Source organism: Oratosquilla oratoria, chromosome 18 (assembly GCF_046742065.1).
Source record: "Oratosquilla oratoria isolate Oo_2021 chromosome 18, ASM4674206v1, whole genome shotgun sequence".
Lineage (NCBI taxonomy): Eukaryota > Metazoa > Arthropoda > Malacostraca > Stomatopoda > Squillidae > Oratosquilla > Oratosquilla oratoria.
The window spans coordinates 65,030,785-65,057,363 of NC_134794.1; the positions used below are offsets into that span (position 1 = coordinate 65,030,785).

The window sequence follows — 26,579 nt, forward strand, 5'->3', positions numbered from 1 at the left end:
CTTTAATTTGATGATGATATGGTTTAATGTCACACACTTCCCCCTATCGGGAGGCTAGGATGGTGCCCCTCACAGAGGGCTTTGTAGCATGGAATTGAACCATGCCCTTAGTTCAACTTCACTGGTGGAAGGATTTGAACCGCCCTCACCTCGACCTTCGCCGCAAGTAACGACGCTCTAACCCACTCCTACTGTTTATATTTGATATTTATATATTGATATTTTGACACAGTCTGTCTTCTCTTTTTCTGCATGAGAGGACAGAGAGGTGGGGTCGCCAATTAAATGAAATGGCTCTGTTGTGGTTGTGCTGTGTCTTGCTGCATTGCCTCTGACCTAGGGCAATGGGCAAGATGCAGGAATGACCTGTCATCCAGGAGCCAAGAAATGAGGGAGGGGTGGAGATGTAATGGTTGGGAGAGTTATTATGTATTTCTGACTGGCTACCTCCCTTGTACGGGGTAAAAAGCCTTTGCAAAGTATGTAGATTAAACAAGATGGAAAAAAAAATGTGGAGGAATTAAAGTGCAATAGCCCAGCATGGTAAGATTTATTGTCTTCAGAGAAAAAATAAGTTGAAATAACCAATATACATTACAAAGAACAAATGTACAAATGTTACACAAGGCACCGGTTATTCAGGACTTCTGAGTAACGATGTGGTATGCAACTTCCTATTGGTAACTTCACCATCCACTAAGTCTATACAAAACAGCTTCTGTCTGCTTGTCCACATCTGTACACTTCAGTGCACTCATACACTAGTCAGTTTGGCTTTTAAAGCATTTGGTAGAACTTAAAAAATACCTTACTCTGGAAATTTACTTATCTATATTTTTTAGAGGTATGGTACCCATTTTGTTTAAAACATGCCAGCTACTCATTCAAAACACTTTTTACACACAGTTCATGATGATGATGCCAGTTGCAACAACTTAAGGTCATCTCATCATTGGTACCTCTATTTACATGAAGTTTTCTCACAAACTTTTTCTCTGCCACTCGCTCAATTCAACATTACTTACTGTTATCATTACTAGTGATAACAGCAGTTGTAACAACTTCAAATAGTAAGCTCATAATTGATAGTATTGTTTACATGATGTTTTAGAAACCATACTGGTTTTCTTCAGTGGTGAGTTTTCATGGTTCCATTCTGAATTCATGTTAAAATGGTCAACATGTAAAGTGTGCTTGCTAACACCTAAAATCAAATTTCATTATCTACAAAATGCCTGGATCAAACATGATCTTTTCAGAGTATTTCTTAAACTTTACAAGTTTATATTCCCACCCACACCATGTATTACAAACCAGATGCAAATAGAGGCACTGAGAATGTCTTAAGACCGAACATCAAAGCCTTAGAGTATTATGGTTTAATACTTGTTTCCACACTTCATCTCATGGACCAAGTACTGCACTATTATGCATGACTTAATACCTTACATGACTTCACCTTCCTATCTGGTTCTTGTCACTTACAAGTGTGCACTCGTCAATAAATAATCCTTCCTCCAACTTCCTCTATACAGTATATTTAAAATTTTAAGCAGCCTTGCATAATATACATCACAGCAACTGCAGCACTATTGAATGAATTGATGAAATATGCTGGAGTATAATACTTACAAAGTGATATGTACATCACTGAGTTTTAATATCTGCATAGGACTTGGGGGGGGTGGGGTATTGAATTTGGACATACAAAACAATCGGGATGCTTCAGACTCATTGTATGGTCAAACTGGATGAAAATCTGTGCTATTCAGAACCTACATCGAGAATCCTGTACAAGTCTAATGGTATCTGATTATGGCGACTTCATAATGTGTTGCTGCTTTTTAAAAAAAGATAGTATTTTGGCAAAAGTTTGAAAATTTCATTCAGCTGCTGCGAGAAACTAGTTATCACAGGGATTCGAATTTCTAAATTCACCTATTGATGAGAAATGACTCCTCTAATGGTTAAAGACTACAGTATCTTAATCAACCTACTGAGGACATTCATCATAATTAAACATTTAATTCTGGCTAATGCCAGAAATTTTTATCTGGCAAGGCAAAACCACTCCTCAAGGGTAACAAGTCTTGATTAACTTGCTGAGAAACCTTACTGACTTTTGGGAATTTATTTCGGTGAGTGTCTGATGATGATTTTATTCTACTGGGAGGAACCTCCATTCCTGAAAGGATTGATGGAGGTGCCTATTGAAACCTGGTTATCCTCCACATGATATAAAACGATACATACAGTGGGTGAAAGTTATTTCCCTAAGTGTAAAATTAAAGCCATATGGATGAATCGGAAAAAGAAATGCTTAACAGCTATGCATGAGTTATGAAGTACTACTAAAGAACTGAGAAAAAGTAAAGCAAGTCAATCTGAGGTTGTTTGGTCATAATGAGAGCGGTTAAGAGTGGTTATCCTAAAGATTCACAAATGGTGATGCCAAGAATGAGAGCAAGAGGTAGATCAAAGGAAAGGTGGATGGGAGAAATAAATCATGGCATAAGAGCTTGTGGACAGGATATTAAACGGGTGAAAAAGTGTGCCCGTAACAATGTGTCGAGGATGTATAAACTAACGCAGTGACCCATTCCGTGGGAACGGAGTGCACCAGGTCTGAACTGGCAACAATAATAGCTATAATAATAATGATAATTAATATCTAATAATAACATTGGTAATAATAATTGTTGCCTAATTTTTCACTGACAAACCTGCAACCCTGCATTAGGCCCTTTTGGGCCTTCCCTTGACCGGAGTGCACCAGGTCTGAACTGAACATTAGTAATAATAATTGTTGCCTAATTTTTCACTGACTGAAACCTGCATTAGGCCCTCTTGGGCCTTCCCTTGAATCTTTTTCGGTTGAAACTGGATTATTGCCAGTGTTGTAACAGCGTGGATCTATTTTACTGGCTAGCAGTATGAGGAGAGGGCATTGAACATACAAGAATAACTGCAGTGGGAGGGGGTGCAGTTCCAAATACAGGAAACCCCCTGATTATTGCAATTACATTTACTATACATCCTTTCCCGTTTGTTCTAGAAAGTGGAATTAGGGTACTGAAAACATCAATACTGCATAGAGAACCTAGCACCCTTCTGATATTTTCAATAGATTTGGCTAGTCTTTCTACTGTGTAGCTAATAACATGCACCTAGTTTTATAAAGCTTTTGAGAATACATCCACTTCTTGAGTTGACCAAGTTCCATTGTATGAAGCTTGTAAAGTGAAATGGTTGTGTGAAAAGTGCCTTTACTTATGGTTTTGAATGACTTAAATATTTACTATTGATAGCTGAAAATGACACCATATAATCATTATGTTGTAGAACCATGAAAGGCATGTTACACCAAATAAATAAAGATAAGTGGATGGGAGGAAGGGCTTTGGGTATATGTGAAATGTCTGTTGAGCAAGGAAGAGAGAAGGGAAGATTGTGAATGGATGAAAGGATGACATGGCATTAAGTGATGTTCTCATCTGGGACTTCAATTTATTTTACATGCATAATGGGGGGGAAGGGGGGACCAGGTCCACCTGTTGGGCCCCACAGTGGAAGTGCTGTGCCTTGCTGCATTGTTCTTGATCCAAGTGGTGTGGTAAAGAGAAAGAAATGGTCCTTTATCTATAAGGTACCGAGATGGGAAGGGTATTCAATGTTTTTAAATGTATATAAAATGGGTGGGTGCTGTGACTCCGTCCCCCCCCCTCCTTTTTTTTTTTTTTTTTTTTTGGTAAATGTATTTAGATAGACATGTTGGTAATAGGTGCAGGAGGTCAAGCTACACAGGTTGAAACTCAAGGAGTGGTTGTATGGAACGTGTTAGATGCACTATTTCTCAAAGGCTAAATATGCTACTGCATTATTTCAAATCAACTGCAGATGCACCACCACTGTATTTGGTTTCTGCTAATACTTAAAGATAACATCACTGCGATAATATTATCTAAAATCAATGACTATCACTTACATGACTTCAGTATTGCTACTCTCTGTCACAAACATTACTGCTGGCAGTTTTAAGCCCTGATATCTAATATTACCCTCTTGACATCTGGGCTATAAATGTAACAAGATACAATGACACAAAATAGGCTAATTAATTTGGACTTTACATGTAATAGGTATTTTTTAGGTGAGTGCAAGTACATGTAGCCTATCCCAAGTACTGTATGGTTTTGGAGTGACCACATTCAGGATAAACTACCTGTATATTCATCCCATAACTAACCAAACAACAATAAATCAACAGAAAACACATTACACACCAAAATGTGGGTTAATTCAACTTGAGTGCGATAGCAGGTACTGGTGATGACGGGAATCTGAAGAAGTCAGAAGTAGGAAAAATGCCTAATGGTTGGAGAACAGTGGCAAAAGAAAAAGAGAGGAAAGGAGAAAGCTGGAGAAAGAGGCATAGCTATGGTTGGAATAGATGATCCCAGAGAAAAATAATGTGAAAATCAACACCGTGTGAGATCGAAACCTTTCTTGGTACGACGTTTCGCTTGTTACAGCTTTTTCAAGTACAGACACATGGCAAAACTTGTACTTGAAAAAGCTGTAACAAGCGAAACGTCGTACCAATAAAGGTTTCGATCGCACACGGTGTTGATTTTCAGTCTTGTCGGCTTTTGCCTTTGTGTTTCAAAAATAATGTGAAAAAGACAGGCGGAATGAGACTACAAGCATGGCTGTGTGGGTGAAGCAGTAAAACATATACCACTCCTAATACTGCCAGTGGTGTGCACTGTGATTATCACAGAAGTTCTACTATTTGTACACTACTAATTTCATGTATCCTCACTGCACTTGGTAGATATATACTATACACTACTTATAAAAGATAAACATTTAAATGAAACCCATACACCAGCTCCATAAAGTATCTGTAAGGGTGTGGTCAATAGTTTCCGATAAGGAATTTATAACTTAACCACATATCAATATACCTAATGCCGCTGTATTTTACATGTTCACACTACATTTTGTACAATGTATATACTTTCAGGAGCTTATGTATCAAGTTGGAATATAGAGTGATGCTGAAGAGAAACATGGATGTTGAGAAGCATCGAGGCCTATCTACTGCACTGCTTTCTGCATACATTATGGACAGAGAAATAAAACAATTATCTACTTTGCACGTGCTTTGGCTTACCTTTTCCTTCTCAGGATATCTTCTGTACTTTTGTGCTTAGTAAAACTAATTTTCAGTGTTATAGCCCAACTCAAAAGTTTTTTGTATTCTACAGTCCAATTATTACTTGAAAACACTTTCTGCTAGCATTCTCCATTTGTATCCTTATTTCTACTTTATGAAATGGAGTTTCTAATGGAATGCTGTCTTGTTAAATTCAATAATCATATCTTTTAATTTTCAACTAAGCAGTCTTGAGAACACACTAGTTCTCTCATTAAATCTTTCTTTTGAAAATGATATTCGAGTACTTTTGTATAATGACCTGACTGCTAAATGCAATCTATGAAGAACTTTCCTTTACTGCATTTATGCCATGTCACTGCATAAGCCTTCTTGTCTTTACTCCAGCACTCTTCCTCCTAGGGTCCCCATCTCCTTGTAGTCTTGGAACCCATCTTAGGACAATTTGCTGATTTTTTAATATTATAACTTTCCTTCTTGTATATTCTGTACTGCTGCAATGTATTCCAGACTAGGTCTCAGGCACTGAATTCTGACATTTTTTATGCCCTATTTTTAACCATGGGATAGGAGGAAAGCTGTTAAGAGCTGTCAAGAGTTTTTACGAGAGTAGTAGAGCCTGTGTTAGAATTTGAAATGCAGATAGAGAGTGGTTTGAAGTAAAGGTGGGATTTTGCCAGGAATGTATTATGTTGCCTTGGATGTTCAATTTATACATGGATGGGGTGGTGTGAGAGGTAAATGCAAGGGTAGTGGGTTGGGGATTGGGGATGGTTAAAGAAAATGGTGAGAAGTAGGAGATAAGCCAATTGTTGTTTGCTGACAACACTGCACTTGTGGCAGGATCAGAGGAGGGATTATGGAAATTAGTGACAGTTTGGGAATGTGTGCGAAAGAAGGAAGTTGAAGATAAATGTGACTAAAAGTGAGGTGATGAGATGTACAAGGGGAGAATGTGGCAGCAAATTGGAAGTGAGTATTAACCACTTCAGTACAATTCAAATTCTCGTGCACAGCATTGGCTGCCAAACGTATGATTCATCAAACAACTCACATTATAAAATATAAACACTACTGTATTACTCGTTCTCTTTTACTCTGAGTAATAACAAACACAGAAATTGTAATCACACCAGTTCACAGAATCTGGATGTTACTCATGTACAACTGCAAAAATATATAATCAAGATGCTGACGCCGTCATCCTTGCGTACCTATTTGTGCCTCATGAAACCTATGTAGGTGTTGGTGTCATCATACATAAGTGGTTAATGGACAGAGACTGAAAGAAGTGGATGGTAGAATGTAGATTGAGAGAAGCAAGTAAATGCCTTGGGGGATTAAAAAGTGTAATGAGAAATAGACACTCGAGAATGGATGCTAAGAGATTGCATGAAGGAGTGACTGTGCCTGTAGCACTGTATGGGGCAGAAACATGGAACATAAGAGAGGAAAAGTTTGAATGTGTTTAAGATGAAATGCCTGAGAAGTATGGTTGGGATTACTAGGTTGGATAGAGTGAGAAACAAGGCGGTGAGGAGAGCAGGGGTGGAGAGGGAGTTCGGAGATAGGGTTGATGAAAGTGCATCGGGATGGTTTGGACACATGGAAATAAGGAGTGAAGAAAGATTAGTAAAAGAGGCATGGGAAGCAGAGGTGGAAGGAGTGAACATGAGGGGGTGACCAAGAATGAGATGGATGGATGGGGGTAAAAGGGGCATTGGGAAAGAGGGGAATGTCTGTGGAGGAAGGAAGGGAGAAGACAGAAGATAGGGGTGAGTGGAGAATGGTTGTGTATGATGCTGTGATGCATGGAAGGGACAAGGTGGGGGATGGGGGGGATGAGGGAGTAAGTGTGAATGATATTTTGACACAGCCCGAAGGGCTTTCTCCATCTTCTCTTTTTCTGCATTAGGGGAGGGAGTGGGGGGGGGGGTTGTTGATTAAATGAAGCAACCTTGCTGTGTCTTGCTACATGGCTTCTGACCCAGGGCAATGGGCAAGATGCAGGGATGACCTGTCATCTATGAGGAGCCAAGATAAGAGAGAGGGAGGGAGGGGGTGAATAGGAGAGGAATATGCAGGGATGGAATGGGTGGGCATGGATTTTGTGATTTTGTTTTTTAGCTACCTCCCTTGTAAGGGGGGAAAAAGCTGTTGGTATATGTATGTACTCACAAACAATTCTCACATTTTACGTGGCATGGTTTCAATATTATGCTATCACCCTAAGGTGGGGGACAAGAATAACACCATTATGTTCCTCTGAGTATTGTAAAAGGTGATTAAATAGAGGAAAATGGAAGGGGGGGAGTTGAGAAAACACCTTTTCTTATCTTTCTCCCACATAAGTTAGGCACAAATTATGCTGTAACTTGGTCCCCTCCTTTATAAGAGTGATTAAGACCTGTGTGAATGTACATACTATGAATTTATATATTAGAAAAAAAAAAATATATATATATATATATATATATATAAATATATATATACAAGGTAAAACAAATACATAAAATTGATAAGAAAGGAAAGTAGAATGGAAAGATGGTGCACAGATTAAGCAAACCTTTGCGACAACACAAAAGAAGGAAATTAAAAGGAAATACAGGGGAAAATGAGACAGAAGGTTACAATGGTTTGGATATGTAAGAATGGAGATGGAGGAGGATAGAATGCTGAGGGTGGTGGAGGAAATGGAGATACCATGAAGGAAGCTAGCTGGAAGACCAAGAAGGACATGGAAAGGGCAGTAGGAACTCGAAGTATCTGGAATAGAGGAGGGACAAGCACTGGACTGAGCAAGTTTGAGGAGGATCATCACAAGTCTGAATGCAAACATGGTAAATTTACTCCTTACCATGGTCTTGGATCATGTGTTGGACTCTTGACTGACAGCAATTGAGCTCATATATGGCCTGATCTATGGGTAATACTATGACCTTACACACACACACAAACTCCTTGCTCACTTAAATGGAGAGAGAGAGAGAGAGAGAGAGAGAGAGAGAGAGAAAAAAAAAAAAAAAAACTCGTATACCCACACTGTCCCAAGTCTGCCTGCTAGCTGGATAAAATCATCTGGCACTGGTCACACTAACATCATAGAAAGTCATCACCATAATGAAGGGTACAATTTATTCCCCTTGTTTACCCTTCTATCTGGGAATATTGATTTCTTAACTGTTTTCCTTTCTTTTCATATTTTTTCATTCAAACATGCCCCTTGTTTTGCCTGTTAAAACTTACATCATCCATATCTATAAAAATCTTGCCTTCCACAAGCAATTGAAACACCAAAAGGCTTCTACCTTCTTAAGGGAGGTAGCCAGTCAAGAGATGCACCCCCCCCATCCATTACCCCCTTCATTTCCCTTTTGTCTTAGCTCCTTGTGGATGAAGGGTCATCCCTATCTCCCACCTACTGCCTGCGTCAGAAACACTGCATCAAGATGCAGTCAAACATTCAGTAATAATAATAATGATTAGTTCAACTTCCATTGAGCGGAAATCTGCAGCCCGGTCAAATTTCATCCCCTTGCTTGCTGCTGATCTCCAGATGAAAGAGAACATGTTAATGGATTTTGAGGAAGGGTACCAGGGAGACAATTCTGTCTTGCAGTACCGCCACTTACAGGTACTCCCTGTTGGTCTTTCTTGCTGTCAACACAAATGTTCAATGCGACTCCTCCCTCTTCCTGATATCACTAATTCTGCATCTCCAATCTCTATGCATGATACATCCTACAATTTTCTAATCTACCTCATCATGGTTCTCTATAAATTCAATTTTACTACTACCACAGCATATTCTTGGCTAGGTTTGCGTTACATCTATCCAGACATAATGGAATAGTTATCACAATTTAAATTTTCTGCATTCTTCAACACAATGAATATAAGGAAGAATTAGAATCTGTATTGAATCATTATTCTGAGAATTGTCAATAAGTGGGTAAGATCAACTACTAGATAATAGTTGTTATTGTTATATTATCTTTATAGCTGACTAAATGTATATATACAGTATATATATATACTGTACATGCTCTATTTATGTATGCATTTAGATGGTGGGTGATGGGTGATATGCAGGGGTGACCCATCATCCATGAGGAGCTAAGATGAGGAAGGGAAGGGTGGTGGATGGGAGTGGAGTGGGGATGAAATGGGTGGAGGGAGTGGAATTATACCTTTCAACTTTGGCTACCTCCCTGGTAAGGGGGGAAAGAGCCTTTGGTAATATGTATGTATTCAGATGATAAAACTAGATTGAATATTTGATTTCAGCATGTGCTTTTAAAGAGAGAACTATAAAATTATCCCTCCTATATTGGGACAGAGAAGAGAACAAAAATTATCTGTGAAATATTTGAGTAAATAGATACTACCCACAAACATTTGAGAAATTGATTTATCAAGGTAATATTGAGAAATGCAGTGTGTGGAAAAATACTACAGATCATTCTTTTCTGATACTCTGCCTTATATCTCCGTGTGCTGATGATGTGGCCAGAAGTGTGTTGGTCTTGGATCTCCTAGTTACATATTCGAGTCCCACATTTCTCTCCAATTGCTAACAGCGAGCATTACCTCCCCCGACAGTTCAAGTGCATCAGGCACAGGCGAAACCTTTGGCTGTAGCCAAATGTCTTCTTATGCTCCTCATTACCACTTTAAACACTTTCCTTACCAGTAATTCTTAGTTTTTCTTTTGAACTCTGTGGCAGAACAAGAATATTGCCACTAAGTTCCTCTGCATGTTGTGAAAGGTGACGCAATAGGTGTGAAATAGGCGAATAGGGACCCTCTCTACCCTGACCTTTATCATATTTTTCTCCCACGTAGAACTGAAGCAAAAAAGTAAGTCCTGACTTGGCCAACCCCCTTGTAAGGGGATTAATATCTTTGCTTTGTAATTAATTTGTTCTTTGATGATGATTAACGTCTTCAATAAGACTCAAATCTTTGCACACACAATACCTGCCTGGTGTACGATGATCCATAATAATATGCACCTTATGAAACAGAGTTACAGCTATTATACTCAACCTCTTTCACCCAGAAAGTTTATAACCAGTGAAAACGCAATCTTGTTCACAGAATATAGGGGTCACTCAGCTACAACTACAAAATAAATATAATCAGGACGCCAATGCTGGGATCCAAATATAATCATTTTCAAGTACAGACACATGGCAAAACTTGTACTTGAAAAAGCTGTAACAAGCGAAACGTCGTACCAATAAAGGTTTCGATCGCACACGGTGTTGATTTTCAGTCTTGTCGGCTTTTGCCTTTGTGTTTCAAAAATAATGTGAAAAAGACAGGCGGAATGAGACTACAAGCATGGCTGTGTGGGTGAAGCAGTAAAACATATACCACTCCTAATACTGCCAGTGGTGTGCACTGTGATTATCACAGAAGTTCTACTATTTGTACACTACTAATTTCATGTATCCTCACTGCACTTGGTAGATATATACTATACACTACTTATAAAAGATAAACATTTAAATGAAACCCATACACCAGCTCCATAAAGTATCTGTAAGGGTGTGGTCAATAGTTTCCGATAAGGAATTTATAACTTAACCACATATCAATATACCTAATGCCGCTGTATTTTACATGTTCACACTACATTTTGTACAATGTATATACTTTCAGGAGCTTATGTATCAAGTTGGAATATAGAGTGATGCTGAAGAGAAACATGGATGTTGAGAAGCATCGAGGCCTATCTACTGCACTGCTTTCTGCATACATTATGGACAGAGAAATAAAACAATTATCTACTTTGCACGTGCTTTGGCTTACCTTTTCCTTCTCAGGATATTTTCTGTACTTTTGTGCTTAGTAAAACTAATTTTCAGTGTTATAGCCCAACTCAAAAGTTTTTTGTATTCTAAACAGTCCAATTATTACTTGAAAACACTTTCTGCTAGTATTCTCCATTTGTATCCTTATTTCTACTTTATGAAATGGAGTTTCTAATGGAATGCTGTCTTGTTAAATTCAATAATCATATCTTTTAATTTTCAACTAAGCAGTCTTGAGAACACACTAGTTCTCTCATTAAATCTTTCTTTTGAAAATTATATTCGAGTACTTTTGTATAATGACCTGACTGCTAAATGCAATCTATGAAGAACTTTCCTTTACTGCATTTATGCCATGTCACTGCATAAGCCTTCTTGTCTTTACTCCAGCACTCTTCCTCCTAGGGTCCCCATCTCCTTGTAGTCTTGGAACTCATCTTAGGACAATTTGCTGATTTTTTAATATTATAACTTTCCTTCTTGTATATTCTGTACTGCTGCAATGTATTCCAGACTAGGTCTCAGGCACTGAATTCTGACATTTTTTATGCCCTATTTTTAACCATGGGATAGGAGGAAAGCTGTTAAGAGCTGTCAAGAGTTTTTACGAGAGTAGTAGAGCCTGTGTTAGAATTTGAAATGCAGATAGAGAGTGGTTTGAAGTAAAGGTGGGATTTTGCCAGGAATGTTTTATGTTGCCTTGGATGTTCAATTTATACATGGATGGGGTGGTGTGAGAGGTAAATGCAAGGGTAGTGGGTTGGGGATTGGGGATGGTTAAAGAAAATGGTGAGAAGTAGGAGATAAGCCAATTGTTGTTTGCTGACAACACTGCACTTGTGGCAGGATCAGAGGAGGGATTATGGAAATTAGTGACAGTTTGGGAATGTGTGCGAAAGAAGGAAGTTGAAGATAAATGTGACTAAAAGTGAGGTGATGAGATGTACAAGGGGAGAATGTGGCAGCAAATTGGAAGTGAGTATTAACCACTTCAGTACAATTCAAATTCTCGTGCACAGCATTGGCTGCCAAACGTATGATTCATCAAACAACTCACATTATAAAATATAAACACTACTGTATTACTCGTTCTCTTTTACTCTGAGTAATAACAAACACAGAAATTGTAATCACACCAGTTCACAGAATCTGGATGTTACTCATGTACAACTGCAAAAAAATATAATCAAGATGCTGACGCTGTCATCCTTGCGTACCTATTTGTGCCTCATGAAACCTATGTAGGTGTTGGTGTCATCATACATAAGTGGTTAATGGACAGAGACTGAAAGAAGTGGATGGTAGAATGTAGATTGAGAGAAGCAAGTAAATGCCTTGGGGGATTAAAAAGTGTAATGAGAAATAGACACTCGAGAATGGATGCTAAGAGATTGCATGAAAGAGTGACTGTGCCTGTAGCACTGTATGGGGCAGAAACATGGAACATAAGAGAGGAAAAGTTTGAATGTGTTTAAGATGAAATGCCTGAGAAGTATGGTTGGGATTACTAGGTTGGATAGAGTGAGAAACAAGGCGGTGAGGAGAGCAGGGGTGGAGAGGGAGTTCGGAGATAGGGTTGATGAAAGTGCATCGGGATGGTTTGGACACATGGAAATAAGGAGTGAAGAAAGATTAGTAAAAGAGGCATGGGAAGCAGAGGTGGAAGGAGTGAACATGAGGGGGTGACCAAGAATGAGATGGATGGATGGGGGTAAAAGGGGCATTGGGAAAGAGGGGAATGTCTGTGGAGGAAGGAAGGGAGAAGACAGAAGATAGGGGTGAGTGGAGAATGGTTGTGTATGATGCTGTGATGCATGGAAGGGACAAGGTGGGGGATGGGGGGGATGAGGGAGTAAGTGTGAATGATATTTTGACACAGCCCGAAGGGCTTTCTCCATCTTCTCTTTTTCTGCATTAGGGGAGGGAGTGGGGGGGGGGGGTTGTTGATTAAATGAAGCAACCTTGCTGTGTCTTGCTACATGGCTTCTGACCCAGGGCAATGGGCAAGATACAGGGATGACCTGTCATCTATGAGGAGCCAAGATAAGAGAGAGGGAGGGAGGGGGTGAATAGGAGAGGAATATGCAGGGATGGAATGGGTGGGCATGGATTTTGTGATTTTGTTTTTTAGCTACCTCCCTTGTAAAGGGGGAAAAAGCTGTTGGTATATGTATGTACTCACAAACAATTCTCACATTTTACGTGGCATGGTTTCAATATTATGCTATCACCCTAAGGTGGGGGACAAGAATAACACCATGATGTTCCTCTGAGTATTGTAAAAGGTGATTAAATAGAGGAAAATGGAAGGGGGGGAGTTGAGAAAACACCTTTTCTTATCTTTCTCCCACATAAGTTAGGCACAAATTATGCTGTAACTTGGTCCCCTCCTTTATAAGAGTGATTAAGACCTGTGTGAATGTACATACTATGAATTTATATATTAGAAAAAAAAAATATATATATATATATATATAAATATATATATACAAGGTAAAACAAATACATAAAATTGATAAGAAAGGAAAGTAGAATGGAAAGATGGTGCACAGATTAAGCAAACCTTTGCGACAACACAAAAGAAGGAAATTAAAAGGAAATACAGGGGAAAATGAGACAGAAGGTTACAATGGTTTGGATATGTAAGAATGGAGATGGAGGAGGATAGAATGCTGAGGGTGGTGGAGGAAATGGAGATACCATGAAGGAAGCTAGCTGGAAGACAAAGAAGGACATGGAAAGGGCAGTAGGAACTCGAAGTATCTGGAATAGAGGAGGGTCAAGCACTGGACTGAGCAAGTTTGAGGAGGATCATCACAAGTCTGAATGCAAACATGGTAAATTTACTCCTTACCATGGTCTTGGATCATGTGTTGGACTCTTGACTGACAGCAATTACCCTCCTGGATAATAGTTCAGAGCTCATATATGGCCTGATCTATGGGTAATACTATGACCTTACACACACACACAAACTCCTTGCTCACTTAAATGGAGAGAGAGAGAGAGAGAGAGAGAGAGAGAGAGAGAGAGAGAGAAAAAACTCGTATACCCACACTGTCCCAAGTCTGCCTGCTAGCTGGATAAAATCATCTGGCACTGGTCACACTAACATCATAGAAAGTCATCACTGTAATGAAGGGTACAATTTATTCCCCTTGTTTACCCTTCTATCTGGGAATATTGATTTCTTAACTGTTTTCCTTTCTTTTCATATTTTTTCATTCAAACATGCCCCTTGTTTTGCCTGTTAAAACTTACATCATCCATATCTATAAAAATCTTGCCTTCCACAAGCAATTGAAACACCAAAAGGCTTCTACCTTCTTAAGGGAGGTAGCCAGTCAAGAGATGCACCCCCCCTCCATCCATTACCCCCTTCATTTCCCTTTTGTCTTAGCTCCTTGTGGATGAAGGGTCATCCCTATCTCCCACCTACTGCCTGTGTCAGAAACACTGCATCAAGATGCAGTCAAACATTCAGTAATAATAATAATGATTAGTTCAACTTCCATTGAGCGGAAACCTGCAGCCCTGTCAAATTTCATCCCCTTGCTTGCTGCTGATCTCCAGATGAAAGAGAACATGTTAATGGATTTTGAGGAAGGGTACCAGGGAGACAATTCTGTCTTGCAGTACCGCCACTTACAGGTACTCCCTGTTGGTCTTTCTTGCTGTCAACACAAATGTTCAATGCGACTCCTCCCTCTTCCTGATATCACTAATTCTGCATCTCCAATCTCTATGCATGATACATCCTACAATTTTCTAATCTACCTCATCATGGTTCTCTATAAATTCAATTTTACTACTACCACAGCATATTCTTGGCTAGGTTTGCGTTACATCTATCCAGACATAATGCAATAGTTATCACAATTTAAATTTTCTGCATTCTTCAACACAATGAACATAAGGAAGAATTAGAATCTGTATTGAATCATTATTCTGAGAATTGTCAATAAGTGGGTAAGATCAACTACTAGATAATAGTTGTTATTGTTATATTATCTTTATAGCTGACTAAATATATATATACAGTATATATATATACTGTACATGCTCTATTTATGTATGCATTTAGATGGTGGGTGATGGGTGATATGCAGGGGTGACCCATCATCCATGAGGAGCTAAGATGAGGAAGGGAGGGGTGGTGGATGGGAGTGGAGTGGGGATGAAATGGGTGGAGGGAGTGGAATTATACCTTTCAACTTTGGCTACCTCCCTGGTAAGGGGGGAAAGAGCCTTTGGTAATATGTATGTATTCAGATGATAAAACTAGATTGAATATTTGATTTCAGCATGTGCTTTTAAAGAGAGAACTATAAAATTATCCCTCCTATATTGGGATAGAGAAGAGAACAAAAATTATCTGTGAAATATTTGAGTAAATAGATACTACCCACAAACATTTGAGAAATTGATTTATCAAGGTAATATTGAGAAATGCAGTGTGTGGAAAAATACTACAGATTTGACTTGAATAGGTTACTCTGAATGATATGCTGTCTTGAGATGATTGTAGTTTTATGTGATGCGCGACTTCTTTGGAGACAAATCTCCACTCAAATAGGAACTCTTATTTTCAACTTTTACTATCATTCTTTTCTGATACTCTGCCTTATATCTCCGTGTGCTGATGATGTGGCCAGAAGTGTGTTGGTCTTGGATCTCCTAGTTGCATATTCGAGTCCCACATTTCTCTCCAATTGCTAACAGCGAGCATTACCTCCCCCGACAGTTCAAGTGCATCAGGCACAGGCGAAACCTTTGGCTGTAGCCAAATGTCTTCTTATGCTCCTCATTACCACTTTAAACACTTTCCTTACCAGTAATTCTTAGTTTTTCTTTTGAACTCTGTGGCAGAACAAGAATATTGCCACTAAGTTCCTCTGCATGTTGTGAAAGGTGACGCAATAGGCGTGAAATAGGCGAATAGGGACCCTCTCTACCCTGACCTTTATCATATTTTTCTCCCACGTAGGACTGAAGCAAAAAAGTAAGTCCTGACTTGGCCAACCCCCTTGTAAGGGGATTAATATCTTTGCTTTGTAATTAATTTGTTCTTTGATGATGATTAACTTCTTCAATAAGACTCAAATCTTTGCACACACAATACCTGCCTGGTGTACGATGATCCATAATAATATGCACCTTATGAAACAGAGTTACAGCTATTATACTCAACCTCTTTCACCCAGAAAGTTTATAACCAGTGAAAACGCAATCTTGTTCACAGAATATAGGGGTCACTCAGCTACAACTACAAAATAAATATAATCAGGACGCCAATGCTGGCATCCTCATATAATCATTTGCACCTCATGATGCTTATGTGCGCGTCATTGGATTCTAGGGATTAAAACTTTTGTAAAGCTGCTTTTGCCAATTCTTCCTATCCATATATATATATATACATATATATATATATATATATATATATATATATACATATATATATATATATATATATAGTCCTCGTTATACGGTACATAAGTGTTCCTGAAAACCTTACCGCAAATTGAAATTACCATATATAATAGGATAAGGCAGACGTACCTTCTCCCTGCTCTTTCCTCTTCAAAATATCTAGCGGATACCGTATCTGTGAATTTTTCTTGCCATAAATAAAATTGAGGGTAGTAATTACCAAATACCGTAACTGTGAATTTACCAGATAAAGAATTACCGTATAAGGAGGACTCACTGTACTGTATATGCCTTTGAAAAACTTCCCTAAACTGGATCACCATAACACAGATATATTGAGGTAAAATGAATACAGTGCAACATAGCTTTATGACAACATATGCACCACCAAGTCTCATGACAAATGTTATGACAGGAATGCAACATCCACAGACAAAATCAGGAAATGATGAAAAAAATACAATTCAATGATGTATGCGAAGTATAAAGTTTTGAATAGGAAATCTTTGCCAGGCTTAAATACACAAAACATGTGTAGTGACTATCATCACAATTTTAGTATTACAATTTTTTTAGATGTGTCAAGGTGACTTTGAGGATCTAAATTAAAGTTATTCCAAAACACAGCCACCTGAGGTGTTCTGGGGGAGCACCTTAAGACTTGCTACTTAACCTCTTCACTCCGGGGCACATCGCACGTCTGGCAGCATTAGCTGCCTGATGTGCGATGTTGCGTCATAATAATCACATTATAAAAAATAAAGTCAGTGCTCAATCGTTCATTCTCTTTCACCCGTGTATTTTGATAACCATAGAAAATATGATGAAGCCAGTTTGGAGAGAATGAAGGTTACGTAGGTACGACTACAATAAGTATAATCAAGATGGCGACGTCGGCATCATCGAGTACCCACTTGGTCCTCATGCCACCTACGTAGGCGTCACTGTATGGAAATGGTTAAGAATAACTCACTAGCCCAAGCAACACAAATACAGTTCAACTTTCAAAAAGAGAACTCACTGCTGGAGTGATAGAAATACTTGTGAGAATACTTGCTTCTATACTTTGGCTGCCAACTGGAGCCCTCTTCATGAGCTCTAAAACTGAACTTGCATGTCTACCTAATATTGCCACTATGTAACTTTAATTGTGAACCTACCTGCCCATCACTACATATAATGCTTGTTACCGCTGAAAAATTGTTAATTTTATGTGTGAAAAAATGCAACTCTGCACTGTTATACTATGAGTGTGGTTCTTCCTTTTGGTGAATTATCAAACAAAGCTGCACCTTCTTATATCCGTACATTTTTTTTTTTCTTTTTTTTCAGGAAAATGTGAATCTGCATTCTTTTACACTATGGGTTGTGAGTCTTCCTTTTTGTACATGAATGAATAAACTTGTAGCTTCTTAATGATGCAAAGAATTTTTACTTTCTTTTCAAGAAAATGTGACTCTTTCCATTTTCTTTACCACTAGGGAGATTTCCCCTTTGTATGTCATCAAACATACGTACTTCTTATTCCTGTTCAATATAATTTTTTTTTTTCTTTTTTAAATACAAACTGATCTCCTCCTGTACCCTTTACACATGAAATTCTTCCATCCTCCTCCAGTATTAAGAAGGTAGTTCTCTACTGGACTGAGCATAAGTCTACATGTCCCCTGTAGTGGCTAGAGAAAATTCTCCAACAGCTGCTTTGTTAATTTACAACAAAATATGGCCAAATATATAAAATGAGGAAGACTTTCCAAGTTACCACATGCCTGATAACAATGAATTGGACAAAAATATATTCAGATATATTTTGCTATAAACAATTTCTAAACTTAATTTAACATCACTGAAACCATCACCATAAAATTGCCTTTACTTGATTACTAAACCTGAACAATACAAATATAATTCCTGAACAATACAAATATAAAATATCAACCTAACTGCTTAAAAAAACTTCTGTAACTGAATATATATGTATATATATATAAATAATTTTTTTTCTTCTTAATTATAAACATAACTTCACTTGCAATCAGAGCTCAACACATGCTGGATGCCACCCCAATCTCCTCCTTGGTGACATGATATCAGGACTTCTCAGACAGCCGTTCTAGAACAAATTCAGGCTGAAAATGAACAAAAAACAAATTCTTAAGTGACAAAGAACAATCAAAAATAGTAAAAAATCTAACAAATCATCCATAAGCAACCTTAAATTTACTATTAAGGGAAAGTTTATCTTTAAGAATGTCCCTTTTACTCTGAGAGTTTATCTTAAACCCTTCACTACACGAGATTTCATTCTCGCAAATGTCAAATGTTATTCAGTTTGGAGAACCACAAATGTGAAGGAGTTGGACCTTTGGACCAACCTCTTTGTTCTGATAGTAAGTCCATGAGATTTTACTTCGGCTAATGCTAGATGGTTTTATTCTCCTTAGGAAATGCAAATATCTTGCTCTGCAGAGAGAGAGACTTACCGATACAAACCAAAAGGAATCCTTTTTGAAGATACCCCGTGCTATGAACCCCATTTCAGCTTCTGGGGCAATGACATGCAAGTGCAAATGGCTGACAGTGTGGAAAGGAGGCCAGTGATATCCGAGTCGAGCTGTATCTGTATTTCCACCCTGGTCCTGTAGCACCTCAAGTCCAACTCGTACCTGGTTCTCAACTAAATATTCGTGTACGTAAACATGAGTAAGACAAGAGATGGGAATGTTTTAATAATATAGAGAAAATGTCATAATTTTTTTTTTATCACATGGACCATTTCATTAGAATGATTTAATTACGAAGAAAGGGAGTGTTAATTTGGCTGTTATTATCATGTTCCTTTGTACATACATACATACATATACCAAGGGCTTTTTCCCCCTTACAAGGGAGGTAGCCAAAGTCAAATGGCATAATTTCACTCGCACCCATTTCATCACTATCCACTCAACTCTCATTTTTTTTTTTTAAGGCACATCTAATTCCAAATTCATTCTACCTATATACCAAAGGCTTCTTCCCCCCTATAAGGGAGGTAGCCATCCAAGGCACACTCCCACGAACACCTCTCCCCTCTCAACCATTACCTATTTCTCTTTCATCTTAGCTCCGCTTGAATGAAGGGCAATCCCGGTCCCCTGCCCACTGCCCAGGTCAGATGCAGTGCACCAAGATGTTCCATTGTAATACTACTAATCACTATAAAATAAATGGTGCTTCGATAAGTTGGCCATTATGATAATCCCTTGTGATATAAAGGATTACAAAGGCAGAGCATGCCAACAGTAGACCTTTTGGTCCATAACTAGGTCAGATGCGAAAAAATATATATAATAATGATATATATATATATATATATATATATATAAAAAAAAAAAATACATACATACATATACCAAGGCTTTTTCCCCCTTACAAGGGAGGTAGCCAAAAAGGAAAAGGCATAAAATCATTCCCACCCATTCCATCCCTGAATACATTCCACACCCCTCTACCCTCCCTCTTATCTTAGCACCTCCTGGATGACGGGTCATCCCTGCACCTTGTCCCCTGCCCTGGGTCAGAAGCAGTGTTGCAAGACACAGCACATCCACAGCAAGGCTGCTTCATTAAATCGGCGACCCCTCTCCGTCCCCTCATGCATAAAAGGAGAAGACGGAGAGAAATCCCTTCGGGCTGTATCAAATTTTGCTCACACATACTACCTCACCCCCCATCCCCCCACCCATAGGTATATTTCAATAATAAACAAACAGGTAAATAGTAAATAATAAATTGACTGATGAATAATAATAAATGAAAATATTTGTACCAAGATTACAGTGAATTTAGTGAAACAACTTAAAGTGTAACTAATACATAAGTAGATATGGTGTACAAATCTTGCTTTTACTTGCAACCAAAAGACCGCTATTTATTCAGGAATCATTCAGTCAAAAAGACTTTCTTTTAATCTGTCAAGATTTCTTAACCCCTTCCATACGATGATGCCTACGTAGGCGTCACGAGGAGCAAGTGGGTACGTGAGGATGCCGACGTTGGCGTCTTGATTATATTTATTGTAGTTGTACCTGTGTGACCCCCATACTCTGTAAACTGGCTTAATCATATTTTCTATAGTTATCAAAATTCACGGGTGAAAGAGAAAACGACCAATACAGTGGTGACTTTATATTTTATAATGGGAGTATTATGATGCAATATTGCACGTCTGGCAGCTAATGCTGCCCGTGAGATTTTGGCCCGCAGTGAAGGGGTTAACCTCATCTCAGCTGTTGACTTGTATATGGAAAATTTCTTCTGCCTCTCTCATTCCTTCCAAAACATGTTAGCTGTTCTAACCAAATAAAAGAACCTAACTTAACAAGGTCATACAATATCTAAACACCTAATTCCTTTTCTTTTGCTGGGTGCTATAAATAGAAGTGGACAGGATGCAGGGATGACCCATCATCCAGGAGGTGCCAAGAGGAAGGGTGGAGGGGAGTGGAATATATAGGAAATTGAATGGGTGGGAGTGGTTTCTATGCCTTTTTCTTTTTGGCTACCCCCTGTGTAAGGGGGAAAAGGCCTTTGGTATATATATGTATGTATAAATAAAAGATAATGAAAATTGAGAATTAATTGGGAAATGATTATCACATCCTTTGGCAACTGCACTAATGATTATAGGGAGCATTTCCTGAGTGAGTGAGGTAGTTTCCAACCCAAGCTTAGTGTTCCTTTATACTATTTCTCATAAATAGAGCACATTCTTTTCAGGTTCATGCAGATGAATAAAATATTCTGGAAGTAATCAAAATGAAAAGAACTCCCATCAATACTGAAAAAATCTTTTCCATAAAATAAAAGAAAGCCTGCTCTTCAATTCAGATCCCACTGTGAACTAACCAAAGGTGCTAAGACAGCTTACTAGTTACTTACTTAGCTTCTTATGTTGTGATCCAAGAGATTTGGCATCTCGAAGATGTTCTCGAGAAACCACAAGGTAATGATGAGGGGCAGCAGGTCTTCTGTCAGGAAATACTACTAGTTCTTCGTCCTTCACATAAAAAGGATATGTGTGTTAATCAAACAGTGTAGTCTTGCATGACTGGGCAGTATCATCTACGGTCTATCTATATATCAAGGGCTTTTTCCCCCTTATAAGGGAGGTAGCCAAGTCAATGCACCCACTCCCATCCACCACTCTTGTTTCCCTTTTGTCTTAGCTCCTCTTGGATGAAGGGTCATCCCTGTCTCCTGGCCAACTTTACAATGGTTTAATAATACTACACAATCATGAAAATGTTATCTTTGCTTGTTCTGCTTCACAGATCTTTACTTTCTCAATGACAAATATAGCTTTGCAAAAAAATCAACTTCTCAATAATACTGATATCCTATGAATTATGGCCTCAACTTCCAACTCCAAACCTGGAAAAATACATACAATTTCCACATACCTTGCTTTAACAAAATTTTCTTTATAATGAAAAATATAATGCTTTTGCAGATACAAACAGACTGGAACAATTACAACCAGATCTAACATAACACCACAACTCACCTGGTGGACAATATTGTTTGGTTCCTTCCCATCAACAATCTTGCAAAATATACACTGGTCTCGTATAGTATTGCCTTCGGCCATGTTCCTGCACAGGGAATAAGTTTGACTAGAGTACACATAAAGAAGGTATAGGTGAGACATTACAAGTGAGGAACGCACATAGGTTACTCAACAGTTACTGTAAATGATGCAAGTGCATAGACACATACACCAAAAAGAATTTTCCCCCCATAAAGGGGTTGGCTAAATCAAAGCATACATCCACTCTTCAACTGTTCCATGTCCATCCAAAAACCCACTTACTGTCCCTCCCATCTTAGCTCCTCATCCCTTTCCCTCGCCCACTGAATAGGTAATAGACAATCCAGCAAGACTCAGCACCTCCACAACTGAGTCTGACAATCGAAGCTGCTTTACCCTACTTCTTCATTACATGTTGACCTTATGCTCTATGCATCCCACCCCTTAAACTCACCTCAAACTCAATGTCACCTTCACCCCTTGTACATCTTATCACCTCACTTTTGCCCATTGTTACTTTGAGATCTCTCCTCTCATAAACCCTCTCAAATTCTGCCACCAACTGCTTTCATCTAGCCTCACATTAGGTTACAAGCAATGTCATCCACAAATAACTACTGGTTCATCTCCCACTTCCTTCTTCTCTTGCTCCTGAGCCCTGCCCAGCATCTCCACGTTTACTTCCTTCACCAACCAAATCTACACACATGTTGAATAACCATGGTGACACTACACAATCCTAGTGCAGCTCCAACTTTACTTCAAACCACTCACTCTCTTCATTCCCTAATCTCACACAAGCTCTACTAATCGTGTAAAAACTTTTGACCACCCTCAACAGAACACCTATTTCATATGTCCACAACACAACCTATAAAAATTCTGTCAATTCAGTTATATGCTATTTCCAAATCCACGGAAGCCCAAAAGACATTCTTATCCTTTGTCAAAAACTTCTCACATATCTGCTTTATTGTGAAAACTTAATCTACATAGCAAGTACTGGATGTAAAATACATATGATTAGTACACTCCAGACGACTGAGAATTAACAGTATGCATGATTAGAAAAAAGGCAACATTTCAAACATATGAAGTTGAATGTGTTAAATGCAATACTAGTCTATTATGTAATGCTACATTGAACTACAAAGGCGGCACCTAACACCTAATCCAATACTGCCCTACTGTACCCATACAACAATATGATATCTGATTAATATATGAAAGACAGATGAGTGGCAGGGTGGTGAGGTAAACAGAGAAAAGTTGAAGTTTAATTCACTGATGTTTTGTCCTTATCAGAACTTTTTCAGAGAAGTCCTGGTAAGGACAAAATGTCAATGAACAAAATTCCAATTACCTTTTATGTTCACCTCACCACCCTCCCAGTATATCTCCCATTAGTGTCTTGAGGGCCAATCTGGTGGCTGTTGCCATTTACATAGAAGCTGTGGGTCTCCTACAAAAGACCTGGGACAACAGCTTTGAGCAGGATCTCAGGCTAAAGGGGTTTACATTACCTAAATGATCCTAATTTTCTGCAGGGGTTTACATTATCTAAATGATCCTCTTTTTCTGCACAGTTACATTCACATGCTTTATGCTATTCCTACAAAACTGAATTTAGCTTCAGTGTTGAAGTGGTTAAATGAAAATCAACTAATATTTATTAAAGTATCATATGCACAAAATCCTAACTGAGATATCTCTGGGACCAAGTGTGGTGACAGTAACTAGTTACTCAATGGATATGTTAATTGAAATAGACTCCAATGAGATTTAGATATTGACAAAAATATAAAAGGGCAATGAAATATTGAAATCACTAAAGGGAAGAAGTTATCCTAGAATGAAACAATAGGAAATAAATTACAAAACCAAAGAAACAAAGGGATCTAGGATTTAGTTGTGGTGAATTATCAGGATCATGGATGCAAAATACTGTATATGAGTTGATAGACAGTGGTGTGACATTTACAATGATGAAATCATGAAAACCTCAGTGAAAACCTCATCAGCCCCAAATAAGAATATATTACAGTGGTTTGGTCCCTGTAACATATGGGTGTTACTTGGGTAGGTGACACTGGGAGAGAATGATGTGCAGTTTTGTTTGTATTCTTTATTCTAGTGAAGGTATGGTTGTCAGCCTCAGCATGGTTGTGTGTCACCCCTCAAGATAGGGACCAACCACCAAGTTGATCCAGAGCCAGGAAGTGCTATAGTAGAGTACAGAGAAGAGCTTGGTGTGGCCTACGAGCCAAGCGGTATACAAGGGGTAACTAACCTGATACCATAACCATACCCAACCTAATTGCAGTCCCTTTCCTGGAAGGCAGACTTTTCTGACCATCAGTGTCAGGTCCTACTACCATCCAACTCCCTAAAGTATACTTCTTACCAATACTAGTATATCTGCATGGTATATGTGCAGCACAGCCCCAACACAATAGGAAATATATACGAACAAATGAAGATATAGCAGCAACAAAATCTTCCAGACTAAGACTGTGCGAGGAAAATTAGATAAATTTTGATGCCTAAATTGGAAAATAGAGAGGCATGATTACTGAATTCAGAACCATGAAAGGTTTGAATAAAAGTGACTATGATCTATATTAATTTCAATATGTAGAGGAGATCACAAAGAACTTATGAAAATGGGATGTTAGAAGAATGCCACTGAAAAATAACTTTTCAAATAGTGCATAAATCTGTAGAATGAATTAGAAGAAAGAGTCCCAGCAAACCACATAAATTAACTTAAAGTTAAAGCAAAATTTGACATTTCATTTTCAGATTTTGGGTCACAACACAAAGACAAATTTATCACTTTTGCATAATAATGGTCAACAATCCATACAAAAATATATGAATCCACATGAAGAAAGAGCATAAAGTGCGTGAAAGATTTAACTGTGCTTTTTTCACATAACAAATCAGTTATGAAAATTACTAATACACGATAACGTCAGTATGGATACATTATATTATTCACGAGTCATGGTACTGATATCTAGTTCAATTCCAACCGTATTTCTCCATTTAGAATAATATTTTCAAGTATTCTATATACAGTACAAGGTTGCATAATTTACTTCATATACTTATTCCTGGATTCCTTTATGCTGTTCAATTGCTTGGCATGCAATGTAATATTTCTCACCAACTGTCCTCGCCGGGCGAACCCCCACGACATTGTCCCAGTTCTTTCTCAAATAAAAAACAAAAGAAATAATTTCTATTGACAAAGAAGGCAATTAGTAACATTGCCACTAAAATTAAGGGATATCATTACAAATCACAAGCCATGACGTTAATTCTTAAATACCTTATATCAGGCCTTGAATGGTTCACAGTCAAAACACGACAATTTGTAGATTATGCATAAACACTTTGCCACTCCTATAACTGGCATTTATTTACGCCTTATCGCGAGGGGTAACTAAACACGACTCTTCACTTGTGAAAAGAACCTAGATATTTGTACATTTTAACATAAAAAATGTAGTACGTAAATCACGTCTTATCCACTCTCATTAAGTTGTCCGTAGTCATATAACGGAGAACTAGATACATAGAATAACCTATACTTATAATACTAAACTGATTTACTAAATTCTGATTTTTTCTTCCTAACTTTTATACCTTTCCTCTAGTAACCTAGTTCGTAATTGACGATACAACATGCAGTTTCTGTCGTTTCGTACCCTGAGTCCATGGGTGTCCGTAGAGCGGGGGGTCATTTGCCCCCCCTGGAATTAATAAAAAATAAAAAAATGCAAGGAAAATACAAAACTTATAAAAAAACAAATGGAAAATACAAAACTTATAAAAAAACAAATGGAAAATACAAAACGAATAAAATACCATGTGCATTTATCAACTGTTCATTACCTTAATTATTCTATTACTCAAGTATCTTGATATATGTATAGTATATTATATCTAATTTTGCCCCTGCATACAAAAATTCCTGTGGACGTCCCTACCTGAGTCATACCTTGACGGGGCCAGTAGCACTGACCATTGACCCAGGGCACACAAAATGATGCGCCAAGCAGGATTACAAGGGTGACATTGAAAACATTAATATACTGTACAAGGTTACTCATCTTTCTGACAGTAAATAGTGATCTCACCGACTTTCATGTCTTTCATAAGATAGGCTACTGTTTATGACAGTCATAACATGAATTGATAAAGCGACAGTGACACATGCTACTTAAGTCATTCAGACACAAAGTAGCTTTTTCATCACTCTTACTATGCGTTTTATAGTAATGATCACCTGCAAGTTATCTGTCCAAAATAGGTGGTACTTTTAATCTTATGTTGGCCGCTGGCACAAAGGTAAAGTCGATGCTTGGGAAGTCGGACGCAAAACGATCCCATGCTGCTGAGTCACCAAACATGGGATGTGCGTTCCTCAAAGAATCCAGTGTTCATCATTACGTGGTTGGCCGAGGTGCAGGTTAGTCATCGCTGGGACCAATGCTGGCACTGCACGTGAGTTTCCTTAAAGAGGCTTTGTCCCATACGTGGGCCTCAAGGAAGCTTTGCTCGATCCGAC

General features: G+C 38.3%; 1 protein-coding gene and 1 long non-coding RNA gene across 3 annotated transcripts; both read right to left on the reverse strand.

The window, feature by feature from the left end:
• Positions 1-531: 531 nt before the first annotated feature.
• On the reverse strand, positions 532-9,628 carry LOC143035342 (uncharacterized). The gene is made up of 2 exons (XR_012967315.1): positions 2,833-9,628; positions 532-2,731 (listed from the first exon to the last, which is right to left on the reverse strand). It is a non-coding gene; the product is annotated as an uncharacterized LOC143035342 (long non-coding RNA).
• Positions 9,629-18,127: 8,499 nt separating this feature from the next.
• On the reverse strand, positions 18,128-25,445 carry LOC143035343 (adenosine 5'-monophosphoramidase HINT3-like). 2 transcript variants are annotated; one of them, XM_076202321.1, is made up of 6 exons: positions 25,338-25,438; positions 25,105-25,215; positions 21,980-22,067; positions 21,355-21,472; positions 18,915-19,108; positions 18,128-18,560 (listed from the first exon to the last, which is right to left on the reverse strand). In XM_076202321.1, the coding sequence occupies exons 2-6, from the start codon at positions 25,203-25,205 to the stop codon at positions 18,522-18,524; spliced, it is 540 nt and encodes a 179-aa protein (XP_076058436.1). In that variant the 5' UTR covers positions 25,206-25,215; positions 25,338-25,438; the 3' UTR covers positions 18,128-18,521. The 2 variants fall into 2 exon arrangements, with proteins under 2 accessions (XP_076058436.1, XP_076058437.1); XM_076202322.1 differs by lacking the exon at positions 25,105-25,215 and having other exon boundaries at positions 25,338-25,445.
• Between the last annotated feature and the right edge of the window lie 1,134 nt (positions 25,446-26,579).